General features: G+C 42.6%; 2 protein-coding genes across 10 annotated transcripts in view; one reads left to right on the top strand and one right to left on the bottom strand.

Annotated features, from left to right (window-relative positions):
* MOCS1 (molybdenum cofactor synthesis 1) overlaps positions 1 to 4,885 on the top strand; it is a 35,483-nt gene extending 30,598 nt beyond the window's left edge. For both annotated transcript variants that reach the window (XM_083604536.1, XM_083604535.1), the window contains exon 11: positions 1,567 to 4,885. Coding sequence is in view for 1 of the 2 variants with exons in the window: in XM_083604535.1 (XP_083460661.1) it covers positions 1,567 to 2,447 (881 nt within the window). In the remaining variant the exon portion in view is untranslated. The remainder of the gene's footprint in view (positions 1 to 1,566) is intronic.
* A 7,192-nt stretch (positions 4,886 to 12,077) lies between these two features.
* Positions 12,078 to 18,859, bottom strand: part of DAAM2 (dishevelled associated activator of morphogenesis 2) — a 219,525-nt gene continuing 212,743 nt past the window's right edge. For all 8 annotated transcript variants that reach the window (XM_083604470.1, XM_083604467.1, XM_083604465.1 and 5 more), the window contains one exon: positions 12,078 to 17,665. In XM_083604470.1, the coding sequence (XP_083460596.1) occupies positions 17,447 to 17,665 (219 nt within the window). In that variant the 3' untranslated portion in view covers positions 12,078 to 17,446. The remainder of the gene's footprint in view (positions 17,666 to 18,859) is intronic.

Below are 18,859 nucleotides of genomic sequence, written 5' to 3'. Positions count from 1 at the left end.
TGCCCTCCTGTTTGTTTCTCGAGGGCTGCAATTGCTATTCAGACAAAGTCAAAAGCGTCTTTGGGTGCATTCAAATGGCTGGGTACAGGGAAAGGTGCTCTGTGCCTTTCAGTTGCAGTGTGCTGAAGCTTAGTAGTGGAGCCTTGATTTTGTGCATGAGTTCATGCACAAATTAGAAGCTGGCCTCTTATTCACAGTCCAGTGCATCCTTTAGATTCCTCATGGATCCTCACATCTTATTCTTTTTTAAATATGTTGATAGCCCTTGTGACCATGAAGAAAATTGTTTTAAAATGGCACCATTATCTGCTTGAGATTTGATATATGTGGAGCTTTTTAGAGACAGAAACGGGAGCATGTCATTCTGCATGCTCCAACCTTCCCACAGACCCATTTAGTTCCTGTTCATTCTTGCACTGCAGATTCTCACTAGTATTTCACGAGTCAGCATTTCTTTCCACACTTCAGTGAGATGATTCTAGAATAGGGAGTAACTGCTAGCTTTTCAGAATGGCTTTAGTAGCCATAATTTAGCCCTGTGCTGAAAATTTCTTCCATCCCTTCCTCCATCATTCTCTTGTCAAGTGATAATAAAAGAAACTGCATTTGAAAATTATCAAAGTGGGGGTGTGTGTGAGTGAAATTCTGATGGGTGGGGGTACAGGGCTTTTGCTGGACTGGGGGATTTTGTGAGTGTCTTTTCATTCTGCAAGTCAACTCTGATGATCTGCCTACTGCAGCCTTCACATGTGCCTGTGTTTCCTGAAAACTATGACATCAGCAGCTGATCTTTCCTGTAAATGTAGAAGGACAAAGAAGCTATCTCCCATCCCCCTGACAACCATTCATTAACTTTTTTAAAAAGTGAAGCATTTTTACTTTTAAAGAATTGGTGTGAAAATAATATATTTTTTTAAGTGGCCAAGGATTCCCTTGTAAATAGAAGCAGCAAACACACCAGCCTGCCCAGCTGCCTGCACTTCACCTAAAGCCCAGGGAGGTCACTCCTGCCGTGGAGCCTTTTCAGATTAGGAAGTGCTGGCAGCCAGGGAGAATGCAGGTTGCTGGAGTAGTGGAAAGAAAAACACAGCTTCTTCAGCCACCTCACAACAATAAAGTCTACTCAACCCTGCACTCACAATTCTAAAGCAGCCATCAAACGAGGCATTAAAATGGAAGCCCATTTTGGGGGGAAGAAAACTTCTGAGAAATCGAACAGGTTTCTGCACAATGCTACCATGTTGAAGCAGAACACTCATGAAATATAATTCTGCTCTGTGATAGAATTTGACTTTCTGGATTGGTGGATTTATTCGATTTGAGCCTCAGCTTGGCCTGAAAGCCAGCACACACCTACTCAGTTTCATGCACCTGAAAGCAGCTGCTTTTTAATAACTGATAAGTGGCCTGGCAAATTAAGTACATTTCATTATCTAGAAGGATATGAATTTATTTTTTTCTTCTCTCTCTCTCTGGTTTGTGGGGGGTTATAGAACTCTGTGTAAAATTCCTAGTAGCTTCTCTCATCCAACAAACTTAACAACCCTGTGTTTTTTATTTCCCTAGAGGCAGCATCATGGTCGTTCCCACTGCTCCAAGATGCCCTGCAGGACCGAGCTTGTTTAAATGACGGGAGCCACAGAACTGGCCACTGGCTGACTCCAAGAGCAAGTTTATCCAAACAGATGGGGAAGACATTCCAGAAAAATGTCTTTATAGGACAACATGCTTTGCCAGGAACTTGTTCAACAGGACAGCTTGCAGCAGGAATTCTGCAAGCTCAGCTCCGCAGCCATTGCATTTGCCAAAAGAACTTGAGCTCAACTTTGGCAGCAAAGTGCCTTAGGACAGGAACTTCTCTCCCTCAGCAGGCTTTTCACATGATTAGAGGCATTCACACTGGGGTGACCAGGAGCGAAGCAGAGGAGAAGAACCAGGGACCTCTTCCCAGCGGCCAATTTCTTAGTGCCTCAGATCGTCTAACCCACATTGACCAGGAGGGCCGTGCCTCCATGGTGGATGTGGGCAGGAAGCTGGATTCTGAACGGACTGCAGTGGCCAGTGCTGTGGTCCGTCTGGGCGAGAAAGCATTTGCCTTGGTGCAACAGAACCAAATGAAAAAGGGGGATGTGCTAGCAGTTGCCCAGATAGCCGGGATTCAGGGAGCCAAGCTGACCAGCCAGTTGATTCCACTGTGCCACAACATCCCACTGAGTCTGGTGGACATCTGCCTGAGTCTAGATGAGAGGAGGCATGCAGTGGTGATTCAGGCTCTGTGCCGCACCTATGGGAAAACCGGTGTGGAAATGGAAGCCTTAACCGCTGCCAGCCTAGCTGCCTTGACCGTCTATGATATGTGCAAAGCAGTTACTCACGACATGGTCATTGAGGAGGTGAAACTGCTCAGCAAGAAAGGAGGGCAAAGAGGAGACTTCCAGAGAGACTAACATAGGTCTAAAGTTTCCGAACCAAGGCATCACTTGCCGGTCATCAAAGGCAGCACCATCACATACTAGGAAGTGGAGATCTAGCTGCCGGGAATTACAAAGCACAACTTGAGTTATTGATCATCTTGGCAGCTGTTTTAAATGACTTGACTTTCCTGTATGAAACAGACATGGTTCATCTCATTTGCCTGCCTATGTAGTAAATGGGCTCCTTGGCAGTAGTGTTGAAGTTCTCATCTTCCTAGGGTTTCTTTGGCTTCCTGAAGTGCAGCTGTACTGAGCACCTTAACTATTCTCAGTGTACAAGGCTACAGTCCCCACTATTCATGGCTGTCCATCTTTCGGCACCTGCACTAAAAACTTATGCATAATAAGATTTCCACTGATGTAGAATAATATGATCCAGAACTAGGAATTCAGGCAGAGACAAAAAAAAAAGTGATTAGAATTTTCAAGCAAGTGAACAATGATTTTTAATACTTGGGCCTAACACTGGAAAATATATGCTATTTTTTACCACTTCGGCCAAATAACACTTCGGTACGGTGAGAATAAGCTACATTTCATCCTTGAAAATGGAAAACAGGTGTTTGTCAACTGAGAAAACTGATGCTAAATACTCAAATTAGTCCCAGTAATGCTGTGAGACTCTTGCTTCCAGTGGTGTTAAATGTTAATGGGGCATTTTAATTCTCACAACAGAATTGTGCTGAACATGGCTACCATTTATCTTCCAATCGTTAAATGTTCTGGAAATAGCTCTCCCTTCATCAAAATTATTATTTTTTAAAGCTATAGGCTTGTTTCTTTTCTGCAAGATACTGGAAGGAATACAGTTTTGGGATAAACACTCCTTTGTGCCAAATCCAGTCACTGGGCTACATTTCTGTCACCACGCCAAAACATTTCCATCCTGTTTCTATAGAACCTGCTGGATCACCAGATCCCCCAGGCTCTTCAAGGTAGCGTTCAAGATGATGGAATCCTCTGTGAGTAGCACACTAAAATGGCAACCAATATAGGGAAACAGTGTCTTCCAATTCCCCCACATACAGTTAATGATGGTGTTAGGATGTAAGGATTTTAAGGCAAACCCAAGTGTCTGGAATTGGGAAAGCTCATTCTGAGCATTATTGGCCATAAAATTTTATCAGCAGGACTTAATGTTTAAATGCATCCTTCTTATACATACTGACCCCCAACTTCACCACATGCCCCCCTCTCATGTGTGCAGAGCAGTGTGTGCACATTTTTGTCTTTAGGAAAGCAATGACCATCCTGTTTATTTTTATTGTTTTTTGCGAACTCCTTGACAATTAAACTTCAGAAGTGATATTTTTAAAACTTACAGATTAAAAGGTTGACTTTGCATTTTTAATACTTCTGCTGGTCTTTCTTTCTTTCTTTCATGGTTGTTCTGAGGATATATGAACATTTGTTTCAGTCCTGCAATTTACCTGCTTTTCGTTTTCAGATTGTGTCAGGAATCTCAGTCGAAATTTTAAATTGCGTTCTTTGACCTAAGATTGCCGCACCATAAAATAAACGCCTTCCTTGGATGGGGTCTTACAACATCAAAAATCCACCATGTCCACCGTAAATGCCTCCTATACATATCCTCATGAAAAGAATAAGAAGCATAGGAGTACAGCTGTGACTTGTGTAAAATAAGATGTTTTCTGGTGGGTCTTCTGATATACCAGGCATTGGCCTAGGGATGTTAGGAAACTGCTCCAATCTAGTTAAAGTCGATAACAAAAGAGAAGTTTCCCATGTGCGTGTTTCCGTGACTTTTGCACCTTCAGCAATATTTGGCATGCAAGCTAATGTAGATAACACAGTAAACCGAGTTGTACACTCAACATGGAGACAATAATACAGCTCCCACCTAACAAATGTGAATGAGTTCCTTTCTTTCTTTCTTTTTAAAAATTGAACTATATAAAGTGTACATTTGAGGGTTTTCGCTTTCCAGTTGTAAACACATAGGCGTGATTTCTTTTAAAAGGGCTTGGAAATTAACTTTATCTCACGAACGGAAAACTTGCTACAAATGCTGGTTCTGAATACATTTGTGTTACTTTCTGAAAAACTGTCCAGTAATTGAAAACAGGGTACCCAGATGTGGTTTTGTTACAGTTGCCCCTGAAGCTTGTCTGCAGGGGAAAAGTTGGGGCTTCATGCTTACTGGTTTGGCAAAATGGCCTTTTGATCCATTTTTAAAGGAGGTCATTTTATATTTAAAGTGAGTTGTTAAGCACATTTTTTGGTGTTCCATAATCAAGCACTATATGATTCTTGGATCTATGTACAAGTTTGGTATGTTTTCTAGATAATGGTGTACTTGGGATATAATGATTTACGCACAGATTTACTGAAGCACTGAGATTTTATTTTATTGCTCTACTGCACTTTTAATAAATAACAATTGCAAACAATGAGAGTATGTGGTCTTCATTATTCAGATATCTGTCTACTTTACGGATAAAATGTTGAACAGTGGGGGGGGGGAGTCATTAGGAATGAATGGGAACTTTCATAGAAACTAGAAACAAGAAAGTTTAAACTTACAACCACTTTTTTATGCAAACAGCTCTGTTGGATTCAACCAAAAGTCCATCTAATTCAGTGGCCAGCCAAATGTGCCTGGGGCAATGGCGTTCTTCTGTTACTTCCAAGCAACTGGTGTTCAGAAACATGCTGCCTCTGTTACAGAAGGTAATATATAGCCATCATGACTGCTAGCTATTAATATTCTATTCATTGTTGGTGGCGCTCACTACATCTTGTGATGTCAAATTCCATATCTGAGCTATATGCTGTGTGAAGAAGCACTTTCTTTTTGTCTAGCCTGAATCTCCCACCATTCAGCATCATTGGATCCTAGGATTATGAGAAAGGGTGGGAAACTTCTCCCTATGTGCTTTCTTCACACCATGCCTAATTTCATTGTTTCAAAATGTTTTACACCATGTCAACAATAAACCGGAACTATCTATCTTGTCCATTAGGCTTGATGTCTAAAACCAGGCAAAATAAACATGAAAGGGGGATTGATGATGTAAGGGGGGGGTTAATTAACAATAGGTTTTCAAATGGGTGAGCTTGAATAGTTGACTTCAAAGACTTGGGATTTGATAAGGTACCAGTAATTAAATGTATGGGATGCATAGAAAAGCACAAGGAAGAGCATAACAGGGTTAAGAAGAGACGGTGAGGGCAGAAAATGTAATGTGAAAAGTGCTTATGCCTCAGATTTCTGCACATTTCTCTAAGCAATGTGTTACTAGATCTAGGGAATAAGAAAAGGGCTGGTAATATTTGTGTTTTGCTAATTGTAGCAAGAGGAATAGAGCAAGATGCAAAAAGGGTGAAATGATCTATATACTAATGTTCCAGTATTTATGACCGTTATTCTTGTTTGATTCTGAAGTAGCCTTCTCCTCCTTTTTCAGGGGTTAAGGATGGTTGGATTAAGGGCGTCAAGGTTCCAAGGGCATCTGCTGACACCACAAGGTAAACAAAATTACAGATTAATTTTAGCATTGTTGATTAATTAACAAGATAGCTGTTGTGTTTTTCTGAGCTCTCTGGTAGTACGGCTGAGTAAAACCAGACTTAGGTAAATGGCCAGATTATTCCTTGAGTATTTTACATGAATGGCACATTTTTATCCTGAAAGTATGTGCTGTTTTTGCTAATGTTTTGGACAGAGTGCCCTGGTTTCCTTTCACAGACCTCCAGGCCAATGTCCTTTACTTCAGGAAAGCAAACAAGCCCGCTTTCCCTCAAGATTTAAGCTTCAATAATCTGTGGCTCTGCAGCCAAGTCATGGTACTCAACAGAAATATTAGAAGTTGTAACTGTGTGTGGCATTGGTTGTTGGCACAGATCGACTTGGGGAAGGGAAAGGGGAGGGTGTCCGTAGAGTTTCACCGAATGAACATGACTGTGGAGAGGTGATAATTCTTGCTACCCACAAAGTCTCGTGTCTCCTATTCTGGCTGGCAATTTGAGAGACTGCGTTCTGCCCAAGTCTACTCCCAGTTGTGGTCAATGGAAAAGGCAGAATGCTGCCAGAGCCTCTGTACTTTTGAGTTCACAGAGAATTCAGGCAAAGCTGTAAGAGTCCTGCTGGCACAGAAGGCAAGTGCCTGGACAACCTTCCAGTGGTTCAGAAATGTTCTTGACATGCAGCCAAAAGTATCGTACTTGCACAGTAATGGGATACACGAAGAACCACCCCACAGCAATGAGTAAAAGACATGAAGGACTACACAAATACCTTGTGTTGGTGGTGAGAATGTTGGATTTGGGTTTGGATAAGGGGCACATTTTATTGCCCGTGGAGCTGTAATTGTGTAGCCTCTGAGGTAACCAACCGTTGGTCTTCAGTGGGTGGGTTGTGATGTGACCAATGTGGGGCTACCTGAGAGAACTATTTCAAATCAAATTAGGAGCTAGGTTCTGCTGAGAGAGGAGACAAAGAAACCTTATTGAATATATTGTCTTCCTGCCTTTCCTTACCTGTTGTTCTAGATGCAGTGGTTGAAGTTGGTCTAAGCACTGGGCCAGATAAATATTGGGGGGGGGGGCAAGATTCTGCCACCCTTCCACTATGAACTTTTATGCTTTGTTTGTGATTTGGCCCATTCCCAATATAGTGGGGAAGAGGAGTGTTGGCAATTGCTTTACTATAGGCTTACAATAACATCCAAAACCTCCCAGGTTGGTCCTGGCAGTGCCTCTAGAGTTCATCCTTCTAGGACAAGGCTAAGGAATCTGTGGCCTTCCGCATGTTTTTTTTTTTGGACTAGATATGCCATCAGCTCTGACCATTGGCTGTGCAGGAGTAGGGCTGATGGGAGTTGGAGCCCAGCAACAACAGGAGAGCAATTGCTTCTTTGACCCTCGGCTTTTTAAAATTAAAATTCTTAAGACTCCTTTCTCAGAAAGACTTGATGTGACGTACAAAAACGCAAGAGATGTTTCAACCGAGCAGCGAAAGTAACAGTGCCATAATTGTTGCCAGTGCAAAGCAAATAGAAACATTAATTGCACCTAGCCAATAAGGGTAGTACAGTGGTACCTCAGGTTACATACGCTTCAGGTTACAGACTCCGCTAACCCAGTAATATTACCTTGGGTTAAGAACTTTGCTTCAGGATGAGAATAGAAATCGTGCTCCAGCGGCACAGTGGCAGCAGGAGGCCCCATTAGCTAAAGTGGTGCTTCAGGTTAAGAACAGACCTCCAGAACGAATTAAGTACTTAACCCGAGGTACCACTGTACTGGAAAACCAGCTAAAGGGGGATGGCATAGATTGTAGTGCCTCATTATTGTGTTTCTTTTCCTGGAGCCTCTGGCAAAAGTGGAGCCAGAAAGTAGGAATGGAAGGAGGCGGCGGCATTGCATTGCTGCTGTAGCAGCTGTGCAAAGTGGTTCCACGTAGATCGAACCAGGGCCTAACTGGCTGCTGTATTCATTGCCGTGTGGTTCTGGGCAGCGGTTTTACATCAACAAACTGTTATTTATTTACTTTAGAACTTGCATTCCATGGAAGAAGATGCTCCAAGATAGTGAGATGGCTAAAATTAAATGCAGCTGGCAGAAGTGTGGAAGGTAGGGAGGGGGTGGGGAGAGATCCCTTTGGTGAAGAGAACAAGCATTGGCAAAAAAACACAAAAACCCCCACCATTGCTTCTGGAAAATTTCCCTGCTCCAAATTTGGTAGAATCATCTCTTGTCCTTTGCATAACCCTAGAATTTCAAGGACTCGTCTTGGTACAGTCTGTTGTACTGTAGAAAGCTATCCTTGCAGTACTTTAGGGTGTGATCCTTCTACTTGAGATCAGTTTTTTAAAATCCAAAGTTGCCAGGTATTTAAAACCTGGGACTTGCAGATGCAAAACATATGCTTTGCCACTGAGCCGTGGCCCTTCCCTCCCATCTCCCCTTCTCAATAAACAAAGACCTGATTAGCATCTCTCAGATGATGGCAGATTTATCACTGCTGCAAAATAAAAACAGCATCCTAATGACTGCAAGCTTCCTCTCTCCTCTCTTCCAGATGAAATGTTTTGCCAAATCACTCTCTTGGCCACAGAATAGAATGAAGATCCAAATTCTGTATGACAGAAGCTCAAATCCCGTGCATGGAGCTCATAATGCAAATTTGGGGGATCTGCTTTATTTGCGCAATTGATTCTGGTTGCCGTATTTTAGTGTGGCAGATGAGAAATGCTGTTTAACATCTGTATGAGAGACACTGTGGTGGAGTGGGTAGCGGCAGACTAGAACCCCAAGTTCAAATTCCAGTCAGACCTGAAGCTCCTTGAATGACTGGCTGAAGGTTGCTATATCCCTGCTTAATTTACCCCACAGGTTTGTTGTGGGGATAATGGGGAGGGGTAGAACTACCTGTTACCCCACGGCTTCCTTGAAGGAAATGATAGCCTAAAATGTCCTTTTACAAATGATGGTGAGAGAGATCATTCACCATTTGGGAGATAGGTGCCATCTATATTGTAATGAAGCTCATTCAGGGACTTCACTGAAGAGACATGAGGGGTTGTCTGAAATCTGTGATTGGTTGGATAAATGGTGTCAAACTGAAGCTCAACGCTGATATAATGGACATGTTGGTACAATACACCTCAGAAGAAGTCAAAGGTTGTTACTTGGGAGCAGTGCTTTTTTTCTAAAAAAAAGTTTAGGGGTACTCTCATTTTCCTACTCATATTGAAATACTGCCCCTCAATGAGGCCAAACTTAGATTCACAAAATGTTTATGGGTATGCGTATCCCTGCATCCCCCCAGAAAAAAGCACTGCTTGGGGGCATTCCTGTACCCACCTGTGGTCTGTTCTCCATCTTACATGCTGGACACACTGAGAAATTCACAGGAGAACAAGGAACCAGTCGCACTGACACATGCAAGCTATACTCACCTTTCCATTGGAGTACTGTAATATATGTGTTTTCAAAAGGTGTTTCGGGAATTTTGCTTGTCTGAAATGCAGCATCGAGGCTCTAGACGGGCTTGGAATGGAGAATCTGGGCCTCCATAATATTTTCATGTGAAGCTTTAAACAGCAGGGAAACAATATTTATTTATGTGGCTGATAAGTAAGTTGCTTAAAAACAAAAATCAGGCAAAGGGGCTTATAAAGAAATCTTCCAGTCGGAAGAGTGAATTTTCGTTGAGAAGCAAACTTAAGTTTTCTTCAGAACCTCTCATTTGTCTTGACGGAACATCTGGTTTGATCTGCCTCATTCCTTCTGATGTAGCATAGTCTGTATGATGATGGACTAGTCCAGGAATGAGGAACCTGTAGTTGTCCAGATGTTTCTGGGCTTCACATCCCACCAGCCCCAACCAGCTATGGTCAATGGTTAGAGCTGAAGTCCAATAACAACTGGTGGGCACAGGTTTCCCCAGCCCTTGGCTACTGTGGAAGGAAGAGGGTGTTGTCTGCAGACATCCAAGGCCACCATCTTCCAGAAGCTAAGCAGGGATTGCACTGGATAGGAGACCTCTGGGGTACTTTGGATACCATGATGGAAGAAAGATGGAATGTGAATGTAATAAACAAATTTGGTTATGAACAGTAGAGGTTTGGATGAGATTACTGACAAATTCCTTTCAGGTCTATCAATCTGTGATTCAGACACTATTATTTTTAGATAATCTCTCCTTCTGGGGTTCTAACAGGGCTGGGATGAATGTTCACCATATGTATGTTTTGTCTGCCTTTTCTCCCATGAGAAAACCCTGGCCCATTTCACTTTTACACTATGAAGCTTGTTTGATTGCCTCCCTTCCCTTTGCACAATTTGGATCTAGGTGTTTCTGGTTTGGGATAAAACCTAGACAGCTCAAATGGTTTCTGTGCCAGAATCAATTCCCCAGCTTCTCCTGCTATACTCCCATCCCTTTTCTCTTGCGGAATGGGGGGAGATTAATGGAGAACAGATAGGAGCTGGCAGCATCCACACCCAGAAAGAAGCTTGTTTATGAATGAGATTAAGATTGCCGGTTTGGAGTTTCTCCTTTTCACCCCATAGCAATGCTGGGATGTGCTTTGTCTGACTCCCACTACCCAGACTTGGCAGTTGGCAATAAATGATTGGACTTGCCAAGGGGAATGCAGTCAGCTGTGGTTGAAACCCCAGACTGCTCCATTTGGAGAGCAGTACTTGTGGTGAGCTGGTGCTTATTGAGAAGTTTCATTTTTGTTTCTGCTGAAGGGCAGGAACGAGACCAGGATATGTTGCTCCAGACTCAAGATATGATTGTTAAGGAGCTGGAAAATCCATAAGGAATTAGATGCTGTTCCAGCTTGCTAGGGACATTCTTTGAGTAGCCATTTTGTGAACTTTCTGAGTGGTTTCCAGAGCCAGTTGTGGTATTGTAGAACATGGCAATAGTGAAGAGAGCAGAATGGGTGAGGGCAGAGAGAAATGGACGGACGTTCATAGGTTGTCTGAAAGAACCTGAGTCCTAAGGCTCCTCCCTCAACTGTCATCAAGCAGCAGCCAGCCATTGCATTTTGAACAAATACCTACATACATCCTTTTCTTACTGTCAAGAAAACTCTTTTCTACATTGGCAGCTGTTGGCTTTGCCCAGTAGCTTGTTGGTTGAGAAGTGCTTTAGAAGAAAGATGTTCTACTTGCCCGTGGACATGGTCATTAACTGCAGTGGTCTTACTTGCTTTGTGTATAAATGTGGATGTATAAGACATATGAAGCACAGGAGGCAGGAGGAGAAACTCTTCAATCTATGGAAAACAGAGCAAACCTTTTATGATTAGTTGTGATGTAGTTGTGTTGACTCTGGTCCATGGGGTCACGAAGAGTTGGACATGACTAAACAACAAAGTTGTGTTGACATGATTTTCCAGGTGGATTTGTGGTGGGGCTGGTTTGTGTGCTGCTTTGATTTCATTTGGTTTTTATAGCTTTTGGGTCAAATCAGTAATAAATCAGCAAGATTTGCTGATTTATTACTGATCTAACAACAGAATGGACACCATGGGCCTCTGATTTTCCCCTCATTCCTTACGTCCTTCACATGCCCCAGAATCTGCTCTGCAAGATTGGGAATCCCCCAGAGCAAGTTGGAGAACTTAAAGGAGGAAAGCAAGGGGGTGTTCCACTCTGTGAGTCGAAATCAACATACATGGCATTCAATTTTGTAAGCTGTATTGTAAAATGTGAAATAGAAATTAATGATGATGGTGATGATACAATTAGTGTTGAAGTTGCGAAACAGCATTCTTCGATGGTTAGTGTCATAGTTTTTCATATGTAATTCTTTTGGTGTGAGGTGTTTAATATTTTATTATGTTTTTACACAAGCCGCCCAGCCAGATGAGATGTGTACAATTATTATTATTATTATTATTATTATTATTATTATTATTATTATTATTATTATTATAGCACTATCCTACTTGCTGCATTGATGATGTAGACTTTAGCACAGGTAGAGACTGAATCAATCCAACCTTAAGGTGTTGCTGTGAAATGAAGAATAAAATAATGCTTGTTTTAGTGAACATTAATAGAGTTTATTGCTTAAATTTGTTTGGCTCACCGAACAAAATAACTCAGTGGAATAAAATAGGGGCAATATATCTTTAATTTTTTTTTTTAGTATTACATTATATTCTTATAAAAAGGTGCAGATAAAAAGGATGCTACAGGTTTTGTACATTTAATTTCATTTATAATCTTAAATTGACCAACAAATGAGGAGACACCAAAGCATTAGAGGAGCAAGATGAAAACATGCAAGCACACGCACACGCACAGGTTTTCTTAGCAGTTCTTGGGCAGGGACACTTGCCAGGTTCATATACAAGATGGTGTAAGGCAGATTAGTTACCTTTTAAAATGGTAGAATTCCTCCCTTTATAAATGAAAATTCTGAGCTAGAATAGTGGTGGCAACCTAATCTATATTACTGGTTTTGATTAGTCAAGCCAGAATAACATATTTCAGTAGTGGGGAACATGTAGCCCTCCAGATGATGTTGGACTTCCATAAGCCCCAGCCAGCATGGCCCAGGGGTCAAGGATAATGGTAATTGTAGTCTAACAACATCTGGATGGTCACAGCTCCCTTGCCCTTGATGTAGCTGGCTGTGTTTCATGGAACTAGCCCTTGAGCCAGTGACATTGTTGCATAGAAGATAAGGAAAACAGAAGGTGCACATCTTCATTCTACTGGGGAGGGGGGACCAGATGCAAAGACTTTGCAGATACACCTGGAGGAACCTGCTTCTCTTGTTTAACACTGCTGCCCATTCTACAGCTCAGCTTTGTGATGAAAAAACACACAAGGGCACTGAGAAACTGTCTGTGTGTTCTGGGCCAGCAATGGCATATATTTTGGACTTGATTTGTGTTATGGTTGCCCAAAAAGGTTGTTTGTTGTTGGGATGGGGAACCTGTGGTCCTCCAGCTGTTATTGGACCACAAGTCCCTTTGTCCCTGACCACTCGCCATGCTGGCTAAGGCTGGAAGGTCGCATGTTCCTCATCCTTCTGCAACACATTAATGTGTGTGTGTGGTGTGTGGTGCAGGGAGGGCTTCCTGAGCATTAAATCTTTCCTTCAATGGAAGCCCGGCCCACTCACCTATCCTGCCTGAGTAGTGCCAACTATGGAACTCTGCTTGCTCCGAATATACTGGTGCAGTCTCAATAGTCATGGCTGCAATGCGGTGTATACACAAAAATAGCAAACTAAAATAAGGCGAAATAAATAGAGGTGTGGCATTTACAGGGTTCCCCTAAAAACATTCCTAAAATTGTATTTTTTTAATTATTAGAACATTAAAAAAAAACAGAACTGCATACATCATGTACATAACAGAACTGTACAATTGATCTCCTTTCCCTTCATGGAAACTTATAAGATATAAACCTATTTCAATGGCTATTGGGCTATAACTTGGGGGGGTGGCAGAAAGAAAAAGGTCTGCCCAACGAAGTTGTGGTGGGCATGGAGAACCACAGCTCTTCTGTAGGACAAGTGCTTTGCTCTCCTTTACTTCGTTAAACATAAACATAATACTTCTAAAAGACCTGCAAACATTATCTTCCAAATGAGAAATATCTCATTAAGCCCTTGCCATTTCCCCCCACCCAGATTCTGGGATGAGCAGACTCAAACTTTGGTTTTTATTACCCCTTGCAAAACTTGGAATGCTTTTCCCTGGGAAATGCTCCATTGGCTGGAAGGAGATGAACCTTTGGATCTAACCAACAGAGGAGGACTACTAAACCTGAACTGTTACTGTATTGCCATTGCTGTTAACTGGTGATGCATTTGGATTAGCATGCCCACCTGGGTTAGGAACACATAGCCCAGTCCTAACATCATTGACACACTTTGCAACCAAAGTCCACAGTAGAAGGTATGTTGTTGTAGATTTTCTATTTGTTGTCAACCACAAACAATAGTGATGATGCGTAAGTATTAGGAAAAGTTGAAGAGCTAGATTTGAGAAGATACAAAGTCCGGCTGCAGTCATTAAAACACTCCAGGATTTTGTGTTTTCAAACATTCTCTTGATCATACTTTCCCAAACTGGTGCCTCCCCATTGTTTTATATTATAACGCGCAGGAGACCCAGCCAGCACTGGCTGTAGCTGCTGGGAATTATAGTCTAAAGGGAGTTATAGTCTCCAGGTGCTGTTGGACTACAACTCCCATCATCCCTTAGCACTGGTCCTGCAGCCCGACTAAAGAACTTGCAGCTTATTTTTCAGAGGGAAAAATGCTTTGGATTTAAGCTGATTCAGGTCTAATGCATTTGCTTTTATTTTATTCATTTTTAAGTGATTGCTGCATGCCACCTGCTGCTGCTTGTCACCAAGTAAGCTTCCTTGCCACCCAAAATGGAGGGGATGCCCCTCTGAAATGGGACACTGACAGAGAGAGCCACCAGCAGGCTCCAGCCTGGCCCTCCTCCGATTCATAACCAGAAAGAATGGGGGTTATGGTAATGGCATCAGCATAAGACTAAACCACATTAACAGAAACATAGATCAGATTGTTCTCTTTTTTCACATTCAGGAAGAGGGTCACAGATGAATCTAAGCTGGTGAATTGGGATCTATTCTTTGTAATTAATCTCTCTGCAGGCCTTAAGTCTTTAGAAACTAAGCAAGAGGGGAAAGACGGTGCTGAAAGACAACAAATGTTTATATTCTGGAGGGGAAATGTTATCTCGGGCTTTTCTGCATACTAAACTCATTTGTCTCCCCCTATGGCACATAAACGGCATTTCCGTGTGCTGCTCTGGTTTGCCAGAAGTGGCTTAGTCATGCTGGCCACATGACCCGGAAACTGTCTGCGGATAAACAGCGGCTCCCTCGGCCTATAGAGTGAGATGAGCGCACAACCCCAGAGTCGTCCGCGACTGGACCTAACGGTCAGGGGTAGCTTTACCTTTATGGCATATTGCTTCAGTCTCACCTTATGTCCACAATACATATTATCACAGTACTACATCTCCACTACAGAGCTCAGCAAGAAGCTTGAGATAGCAATTCCATTTTCTTTTAAAAGTGTCTAGTTCATCATCTTTGGAGGTGGGGAGAATACCCCCCCCCCCCAAAGTATGAGTTTGTAAAATTCCCCCACCCCACAAGAAAAGTTTTTAGAAAGAACTTTTTTTAAAAAAAGTGCTTGGGTCTATATGCAGTGGGTTTGTTTCAAAAAAAGAGGCCCTTCAAAACAGGGAGGAGGAGTAAAGGAGAGAGCAAATTGCAGCCAGCCCTTGTAAGGTAACCGGCTCTTCACTGTCTGTGTCAAAGCATAAGTGCTGGATTCTGGAATGTCATGAACAGAGAAATTCAGAAATGGGAGGCTCAGACTCCACTACATTAAAATAAGGCAGCTTCTGTCTTCTCTCTCGCTCTCTTTTCTGCATGTTCCTAGATACCTGATTTAGTGTTCCTGATGTTCTGACCAACAACCTCCCTCTACAATTTTCTAACGTGGTTTGCATAGAATACTGATCAGGCAGTGCTCAAGATGCAGACGCTGTCTGCTCTACAAACTTAAGGTTAAGCTTGAAATTAAATAACACTTTGATACAAACAAAAAGCAGATGATAAGGGGGGTGCAATCCTATGCTGCTTGGGAGGGTGGCTGAGGCCCACGGTTTGGCAGAGACAGAGGTCTACTGTGTGGCCACAGAAATTGCATAATGGCTCCCCACTGGTAGTGGCGACAAGAGCAGGGCATTATGGGAGAGGTTGCAGTTTGGAATTGGGGAAGGTCAAAAGGCAGGGAGAAAAGCTGCCCCACTTTTTCCACCCCGGCTGCAGGGAGCCTGCAGAGTGCCAGATGTGGTGGTTCTGCCACAGCTTCTCCCACCCACAAAGAGGTCATAGGATCTGTAAAGTGACAATTTGAGCCTCTTCAGGATTCCTCAGAGTCCCAAGGACTTCTCACTCACAGATGACACGTTCATTTCCAGAAATGGGCATGACCATCTGTCGCTACGCTTAACACCCAGATCTTTCTTGCCTCTTTTTCCTATGCTCACTTGAAGGAAGGCGACAGTCTGTTCACCTCTTTATGATAAATAAGGACTCTAACACTATATGCTTCTATTGCCATATAGCCATGTAGGTACAATGAAACAGGAAGATATTAGTATGCTCCCTCTCGCTGTTCCGGCTGTGTGTTAGATAGTTTCCACTGTGGAACAACTAATTATTTTGGGATTAATTACATGTGCTCTCTGGAGCTCTTATCAAAGTCCACTGGGGTAAACCACCTTTGAGTCTACCATCACTCCCTTCCAGATGGAAAAGTCCTCGAACACCCCAGCTATCTACCAATGCAGCGTGTTATTATTATTACTACTACTATTAAAATCGTGCAGCCCTTTCCGGGAGACCTGGGGCTTCCAAGAAGGCCAGCCTGTTAAAGTGTAAGCTCCAGTTCATCCCAGTAGAGTTATGGCTGCCGACACAAAAAAGGATTCCCATTTCCAACCACCAGACAAACTCCATTTGTCTGGGTTTAAAAAAGAAAAAAAATATCCTACCTCTGCCAGTCCCAATAACCATTTTTATTGTGCTAACAAAATGATGTAGATTTACACCTGTGAACATTCTTATTTGCCACCCTTTCCCTACCACATTGCTCAGCAATGACAACTGAACTGGCTCGAAACCCATTGCGGTTGCTCTTCCGAGTGTGGTTCATCCTTCCCTCATTCTTTCTCATGGCTGGGCACATCCCTGAAGACTCAATATCCATGATTCCTGGAAAAAAAAACAAGGAGTGTCGCAAACAGTCTGTCTGTCTTCTTCGGCTGAGCGGTCCCATCTACTTCCGCTGACGCAGCATCACTTGCTTTGCTTTATATGATATAGGCCACTAAGTAACATTTCTCCAGATCGAAAAACATCATTCAGGCTTCGACCAATGGCCTTTTGTAAATCCAGGGGAAGAGCGGAGCTGCAGCGCTGTAGAACCACTCCACAACAGATGCGTGAAGGATGGGCAGGAGGGTTCAGCAAACCCAACTGAAAATGTCTTGTTAATTTTCTCAAATAGATGGAAAACTTTTTTTTTTAAGTGTACACTTTGGCACAGAGTAAACCGTAGTCTCTCTCCCCATAACTAATCGGCACAGAAGGCCCAACGGTTTGTGTTCCGCCACTGGGACCAGGCTGAACTTGTGAGGGGAAATGTCAAGAAGCAAACTCGTCTACCAAACAGCAACGTTTTGGTGACAAATCCCTTGGGCTGTAGAGAGGCACTTTTATAACCATTCCAGATTATATGGCTATGGAAGAGAGCAAGATGGGAAGGCCCGTACATCCTGGAAACAGTAAACAAAGCCACCAGATAGATAAGTCTCCCGGGGAAGAATATTGGCCAGCCTCCGCCATCTTGTCTGACTCTTTGTTGTGGCAATAAGTCTTTGTTTTGTCCTTTCCTTTCCTTTGTGCTTCCTCCTCCTCTAATAATTGAGCTTTGTCACTGCCCGTTCCCGGCTCGTCTCCAAGCTTTGGTTCCCTGAACGCTTGCGGTTGCGCTTGAGCTTTGATAAGTCCTTGTCAAAGACCTCGCCGGACCTCAAAGCAGACACGAGATCATCAAACTCTCCCCCTCCCTCCTCAGAGACGCTGCCAGCCTTGGCTTTCTTCTGCCGCCGCTCCTTCTCTCTCTGTTCCTTTAGCTGTTGAGGGAGAAACAGACATATATACATGGATTTAAACTTGGCAGGGGATGTATAAAAAAAATGTACTGCTGAAGTCACCAAAGAGATATTTACACCTTGTATAAAAGATCTATAGACTTAGTTGTTTCTTGAACCACAAACTTGAACCCCAAACCATACACACACACACACACACACACACACGGCTAGGCATTGCCATTAACTTGGACTCTTTCATTCTTGCTTTTACTGATACTGCTTTAGTTAGGAAACCTATATGCTGCCCCTTATCAAATCAGAAGGTGGTTTATAACATAACAAGCAACATAATGTACATGCAAACGTAATATAATAGCCATTACAGATTTTATGGGCATCCTACTGGTTTTTATTTTGTATCTGTTTTTCATGTTCTTATGCTGCAGTTTTCTATATCAGTTTAGGAAATTTTAGGATATTAAGTGGTTTATAAATGCTGTTAAATTGAAAAAACAAACTTCAAAAGTATAAGGTCTGTGGGGTTTTTTGTGGCGGGAGGTGAGTAAGGAAGCACATCATAGAGGTGTATATCATTATTTATGCTAGTAAGAGAACCTGGAGATGGAGAGGTTCTCCTCCCACTCTCTCACAACCCTAGAAACCACGCTCATCCAAAAGCTGGATGTGGGAAGGTGAAGGACAGACAAGAGGAAGTACTTCTTCACACAGAAGCACAGTTAGACAATAGCACTCACTCCTACTAGACGTACTGATAGACATCAACTTAGCTTTAAAGGGGGGGATAGCTGTAGAGGAATTCTGGGAAGATAAAGGTATCAGTGCCTACTAGTAACAAAGGCTATATATTGGTTTAGGGATTCTACTGCCATGAACCATGTTTACGATTTTGCATAACTGATTTTTAAAACGTAATCCCTACTATTTTGCTTGATTGGTCACTCTGGCAGCTTTTACATAACTGAAGGTGCAGAAATTCTTCAGTAAATAATTTTTTTAAAAAAAATGAAGTGGCAGCCCAGGATATCTTCCCCATGAGTTCAGAAAGCAAGGGGGCATTCCTTTAAGGCCAAATCTAAAATGAAAGTGAGCATGGAACCCCTTTGAAAGAGAATGTTCTGGCTGGAAGCCCCAATCTACTTATGAGTCAGTTTTATAAAAGCCAGTGTGACAACTCGTGAATAAAGGAGCAGTGATTGTGAAAGTCACTTTGGG

The sequence above is a fragment of the Podarcis filfolensis genome, assembly GCF_964270895.1.
Source record: "Podarcis filfolensis genome assembly, chromosome: 3".
Classification (NCBI taxonomy): domain Eukaryota; kingdom Metazoa; phylum Chordata; class Lepidosauria; order Squamata; family Lacertidae; genus Podarcis; species Podarcis filfolensis.
This window is presented reverse-complemented; position numbering and strand designations above follow the sequence as displayed.